The sequence below is a fragment of the Rutidosis leptorrhynchoides genome, chromosome 6, assembly GCF_046630445.1.
Source record: "Rutidosis leptorrhynchoides isolate AG116_Rl617_1_P2 chromosome 6, CSIRO_AGI_Rlap_v1, whole genome shotgun sequence".
NCBI lineage: Eukaryota > Viridiplantae > Streptophyta > Magnoliopsida > Asterales > Asteraceae > Rutidosis > Rutidosis leptorrhynchoides.
In genome coordinates this window covers 345,811,961-345,818,711 of record NC_092338.1, presented here as the reverse complement: position 1 = coordinate 345,818,711, position 6,751 = coordinate 345,811,961, and the positions used below count along the sequence as shown (strand labels likewise).

At 37.5% G+C, this 6,751-nt stretch overlaps 1 protein-coding gene across 1 annotated transcript; it reads right to left on the bottom strand.

Annotated features, from left to right (window-relative positions):
* Positions 1-5,443: 5,443 nt before the first annotated feature.
* LOC139854768 (uncharacterized) lies at positions 5,444-6,350 on the bottom strand. Its single transcript, XM_071844051.1, has 2 exons — positions 5,826-6,350; positions 5,444-5,731 (listed from the first exon to the last, which is right to left on the bottom strand). The coding sequence occupies exons 1-2, from the start codon at positions 6,348-6,350 to the stop codon at positions 5,444-5,446; spliced, it is 813 nt and encodes a 270-aa protein (XP_071700152.1).
* Between the last annotated feature and the right edge of the window lie 401 nt (positions 6,351-6,751).

Sequence of the window (6,751 nt, the reverse complement as noted above, 5' to 3'; positions counted from 1 at the left end):
CAACCCGAAATCCCGGAATGGAAATGGGAAAACATTACCATGGATTTCATCACTAAATTGCCAAGGACTGCAAGTGGTTTTGATACTATTTGGGTAATAGTTGATCGTCTCACCAAATCAGCACACTTCCTGCCAATAAGAGAAGATGACAAGATGGAGAAGTTAGCACGACTGTATTTGAAATAAGTCGTCTCCAGACATGGAATACCAATCTCTATTATCTCTGATAGGGATGGCAGATTTATTTCAAGATTCTGGCAGACATTACAGCAAGCATTAGGAACTCGTCTAGACATGAGGACTGCCTATCATCCACAAACTGATGGGCAGAGCGAAAGGACGATACAAACGCTTGAAGACATGCTACGAGCATGTGTTATTGATTTCGGAAACATTTGGGATCGACATCTACCGTTAGCAGAATTTTCCTACAACAACAGCTACCATTCAAGCATTGAGATGGCGCCGTTTGAAGCACTTTATGGTAGAAAGTGCAGGTCTCCGATTTGTTGGAGTGAAGTGGGGGATAGACAGATTACGGGTCCGGATATTATACAAGAAACTACCGAGAAGATCATCCAAATTCAACAACGGTTGAAAACCGCCCAAAGTCGAAAAAAAAGAGCTACGCTGACATTAAAAGAAAAGATATAGAATTTGAAATTGGAGAGATGGTCATGCTTAAAGTTGCACCTTGGAAAGGCGTTGTTCGATTTGGTAAACGAGGGAAATTAAATCCAAGGTATATTGGACCATTCAAGATTATTGATCGTGTCGGACCAGTAGCTTACCGACTTGAGTTACCTCAACAACTCGCGGCTGTACATAACACTTTCCACGTCTCGAATTTGAAGAAATGTTTTGCTAAAGAAGATCTCACTATTCCGTTAGATGAAATCCAAATCAACGAAAAACTTCAATTCATCGAAGAACCCGTCGAAATAATGGATCGTGAGGTTAAAAGACTTAAGCAAAACAAGATACCAATTATTAAGGTTCGAAGGAATGCTCGTAGAGGACCCGAGTTCACCTGGGAGCGTGAAGATCAGATGAAGAAGAAATACCCGCATCTATTTCCAGAAGATTCGTCAACACCTTCAACAGCTTAAAATTTCGGGACGAAATTTATTTAACGGGTAGGTACTGTAGTGACCCGAACTTTTCCATGTTTATATATATTAATTGAGATTGATATTTACATGATTAAATGTTTCCAACATGTTAAGCAATCAAACTTGTTAAGACTTGATTAATTGAAATATGTTTCATATAGACAATTGACCACCCAAGTTGACCGGCGATTCACGAACGTTAAAACTTGTAAAAACGACATGACGATATATATATGGATATACATATGGTTAACATGAGATTATGATAAGTAAGTATCTCCATAAGTATATTAACAATGAGTTATATACATATAAACAAGACTACTAACTTAAGGATTTCGAAACGAGACATATATGTAACGATTATCGTTGTAACGACATTTAAATGTATATATATCATATTAAGATATATTAATATATCATAATATCATGATAATATAATAATTTAACATCTCATTAGATATAATAAACAATGGGTTAACAACATTAATTGAGATCGTTAACTTAAAGGTTTCAAAACAACACTTACATGTAACGACTAACGATGACTTAACGACTCAGTTAAAATGTATATACATGTAGTGTATTTAGATGTATTAAAATACTTTTGGAAGACTTCAAGACATATATCAAAACACTCATACTTAACGAAAATGGTTACAGTTACTTTCCCATTCTTTTCTTTCATCAAGAATTCTAGTCGTATTCTTACCCGTATTATACACAGCTTCAAAACGTACTTACTATGGGTATATACCAATAGGAACTAGCATGGGATTCCACTCTTGATTATGTCATGTATTACTAATCAATTTTAACTTCTACCATGAGCTAGTCAACTAACTAGAACTCCTTTTAACCCCACTCACCACTCACCAATTACCACTCATCATTCACTCCATTTCACTTCCAATTCTCTTTCTAATTCTCTCTCAACACACACACACACTATTATGAACGTATTTTTCCAGTAGTTAATCATCATATTCATCAAAAATCACTTCAAGAATCAAGCTATAATCATCATAGGAAGAACACTTCAAGAACACTTCAAAAATCCCTTCAAGTTTACTAATTTACTTCCAAGCTTTCTAATCCATTCCAAGTAATCATCTAAGATCAAGAAACCTTTGTTATATACAGTAGGTTATCTTTCTTATTCAAGGTAATATTCATATTCAAACTTTGATTCAATTTCTATAACTATAAACTATCTTAATTCGAGTAAAAATCTTACTTGAACTTGTTTTTGTGTCATGATCCTACTTCAAGAACTTTCAAGCCATCCAAGATCCTTTGAAGCTAGATCATTTCTTGTCACTTCCAGTAGGTTTACCTACTAAACTTGAGGTAGTAATGACGTTCATAACATCATTCGATTCATATATATAAAACTATCTTATTCGAAGGTTTAAACTCGTAATCACTAGAACATAGTTTAGTTAATTCTAAACTTGTTCGCAAACAAAAGTTAATCCTTCTAACTTGACTTTTAAAATTAACTAAACACATGTTCTATATCTATATGATATGCTAACTTAATGATTTAAAACCTGGAAACACGAAAAACACCGTAAAACCGGATTTACGCTGTCGTAGTAACACCGCGGGCTGTTTTGGGTTAGTTAATTAAAAACTATGATAAACTTTGATTTAAAAGTTGCTATTCTGAGAAAATGATTTTTATTATGAACATGAAACTATATCCAAAAATTATGGTTAAACTCAAAGTGGAAGTATGTTTTCTAAAATGGTCATCTAGACGTCGTTCTTTCGACTGAAATGACTACCTTTACAAAAACGACTTGTAACTTATTTTTCCGACTATAAACCTATACTTTTTCTGTTTAGATTCATAAAATAGAGTTCAATATGAAACCATAACAATTTGATTCACTCAAAACGGATTTAAAATGAAGAAGTTATGGGTAAAACAAGATTGGATAATTTTTCTCATTTTAGCTACGTGAAAATTGGTAACAAATCTATTCCAACCATAACTTAATCAACTTGTATTGTATATTATGTAATCTTGAGATACCATAGACACGTATACAATGTTTCGACCTATCATGTCGACACATCTATATATATTTCGGAACAACCATAGACACTCTATATGTGAATGTTGGAGTTAGCTATACAGGGTTGAGGTTGATTCCAAAATATATATAGTTTGAGTTGTGATCAATACTGAGATACGTATACACTGGGTCGTGGATTGATTCAAGATAATATTTATCGATTTATTTCTGTACATCTAACTGTGGACAACTAGTTGTAGGTTACTAACGAGGACAGCTGACTTAATAAACTTAAAACATCAAAATATATTAAAAGTGTTGTAAATATATTTTGAACATACTTTGATATATATGTATATATTGTTATAGGTTCGTGAATCAACCAGTGGCCAAGTCTTACTTCCCGACGAAGTAAAAATCTGTGAAAGTGAGTTTCATTTGCCCTTTTTACTCTTTACGTTTTTGGGCTGAGAATACATGCAAATGCTTTATTAACTGTTTTACAATATTTATATGCGTGAGTTTCATTATTCCCTTTTTATATATATTTTTGGGCTGAGAATACATGCAATGTTTTAATAACTATTTTACAATATTTATAAGCGTGAGTTTCATTTGCTCCCCTTTTACTCTTTACATTTTTGGGGCTGAGGATACATGCAAATATTTTATTAACTGTTTTACAATAATTATATGCGTGAGTTTCATTAATCCCCTTTTAAATGCTTTTGCAATATATATATTTGGGACTGAGAATACATGCGCTTTTATAAATATTTGACGAAATATACACAAGTAATTGAAACTACATTCTATGGTTGAATTATCGAAATCGAATATGCCCCTTTTTATTAAGTCTGGTAATCTAAGAATTAGGGAACAGACACCCTAATTGACGCAAATCCTAAAGATAGATCTATCGGGCTCAACAAGCCCCATCCAAAGTACTGGATGCTTTAGTACTTCGAAATTTATATCATGTCCGAAGGAGGATCCCGGAATGATGGGGATATTCTTATATGCATATTGTGAATGTCGGTTACCAGGTGTTCACCATATGAATGATTTTTATCTCTATGTATGGGATGTGTATTGAAATATGAAATCTTGTTGTCTATTGTTACGATTTGATATATATAGGTTAAACCTATAACTCACCAACATTTTTGTTGACGTTTTAAGCATGTTTATTCTCAGGTGGTTATTAAGAGCTTCCGCTGTCGCATACTTAAATAAGGACGAGATTTGGAGTCCATGCTTGTATGATATTGTGTAAAAACTGCATTCAAGAAACTTATTTTGTTGTAACATATTTGTATTGTAAACTATTATGTAATGGTCGTGTGTAAACAGGATATTTTAGATTATCATTATTTGATAATCTACGTAAAGCTTTTTAAACCTTTATTGATGAAATAAATGTTATGGTTTGTTTTAAAATGAATGCAGTCTTTGAAAAACGTCTCATATAGAGGTCAAAACCTCGCAACGAAATCAATTAATATGGAACGTTTTTAATCAATAAGAACGGGACATTTCAGAAAGTACGTTCCTCACACGTTGATTGTAATACTTGGCAATTTTCTGTTTGTTTGACGCTTCCCTGATAGTGGCGGCGTCACGCCTTTCCTCCAACAAGTCCAAATTTTCCTTCAAGCTAATGACGTTGGACTCATCATTGAACTGCACTACAAATTGGGTTGGGACAGCAATTTCATCGGTTATCACCGCCTCGGTACCATATACAAGGCTGAATGGCGTTTCTCGATTACTTCCTTTTAGCGTGGTTCGGAACGCCCATAATACTTGTGGAAGCTCATCTGCCCAACCTTTCTTGTCCGTGTCCAACCTTGCCCTTATTCCGGCAACGATATCCCTGTTGGTGACTTCGACTTGCCCATTTGCCTGCGGATGGGCAACAGAACTGAAAGTCTGTTTGATATTCAACCCGTCACACCATGAACGAAACGGATGGTGAGCAAACTGTTTGCCGTTATCACTTACAATTTCGTGTGGTATTCCGAAACGGCACACGATTTCCTCCCAACCAAATTTCACAATCTGTTTACCCGGTATGCTCTTTAAAGGTTTGGCTTCAACCTACTTGGTGAAAAAGTCAATTGCAATGACCAAGTGCTTTCCATCCGGAAAGGGGCCTACCAAATCAATTGCCCATTTGTAAAAGGGCCAAGCAGATGTCACGGGGATTAGCTCATGCGCCGGCATGTGAATTTGCGGGGCGTGACATTGGCATGAAGCACAAGCTTTGATGATCTCTTTCGTGTCACGGTACATGGACGGCCAAAATTACCCTAGCCGCATTATCTTCCCCACAACGGTCCTAAATCCTGCATGCATGCCACAAGTCCCTTCATGCACCTCCCTTACGATTGTTTCCGCTTCGCTTGGGCCGACACACCTTAAAAGCGGTGCCGTGAAGGATTTCTTGAACAGAACTACATCCCTTAACATGTACATAGTTGCTTTCATACGAATCTTACGTACCGTTGCCCCGTTGACTGGCAACGTCCCGTTCTTGAGGTACGTAACGATGGGACTCATCCACGTCTCGACCTCTTCTACAGTGGCTGCCTCCTGTGATTATTTTGCAAGAAAATCAGGACATGTTTACGTTGTGTTATAAACAGATTATGCGTATAGCGTGTTTTTTATCGAAGCGAGTCGATACCTGTACCACATCAGTAGATTTTTGACTAAGGACCTCCACCCAAACGTCCTTGGCGAAGTGGCTGAACACGCTTGATGCGAGTTTGCTGAGTGCGTCGGCCTTTTTGTTCAAGGATCGCGACACTTGCGTTATTGAGAAACGCTCGAATTTGTTAGCCATTTCTTCTGCCAATGCCAAATAATTTTGCATAGCCGGATCCCTAGCTTCAAACGTCCCGTTCATCTGATTCGCCACGAGTTGGGAATCAACCGACACCTTTAGATATTTTATTCCCATATTTTCAGCCATTCTCAAACCAGACAGCAATGCCTCATATTCCGCTTCATTATTAGAGGCGGGAAACTCGAAACGCAACGCGTAGGTATGTTCCTCTCCGTCAGGGCCAATTAAAATTAGACCTACACCCGCTCCGTCAGAACTCGATGCTCCGTCCGTGAATAGTTCCCACGTGACGATATTCGGTACTTCTTCGACGACCGGCGCTGGTGGTGCGGCGCATATGAATTCAACCATAAAATCGGCCATGATCTAGCCTTTGACAGCGGTACGGGGGCGTAATGGATTTCATGTTCACCCAGTTCGATTGCCCACTTGGCTAGCCTGCCAGAAACCTCCGGTTTGCTCAATACCTGCATGAAAAACTTGTTAGAATAACTTTCCTCCACGGTGCTCTGGTCTCAATCGCAGTACCGTACCTGTTTAATAGGCGAATTAGCTAGCACCAGCATTGGGTGTGCTTGAAAGTACCGTCGCAACCGTCTTGCGGTGTGGACCAACGCGAAAATAAGCTTCTCGATCGGTTTGTAGTTGACTTCGCCATGTTGTATCACTTTGCTCACAAAATAATCCGGCATCTGTGTGCCACCACGCTCCGCGATGAGCACCGAGCTAACAGCCTCAGTTCCCGCCGCCAAGTAAATTGTCAA

Coding starts and splice junctions, on each gene's coding strand:
- LOC139854768 (XM_071844051.1), bottom strand. CDS start 6,350: ATGGCCGATTTTATGGTTGAATTCATATGCGCCGCACCACCAGCGCCG. Junction 5,732..5,825: donor AATCTACTGATGTGGTACAG/GTATCGACTCGC, acceptor AAATAATCACAG/GAGGCAGCCACTGTAGAAGA.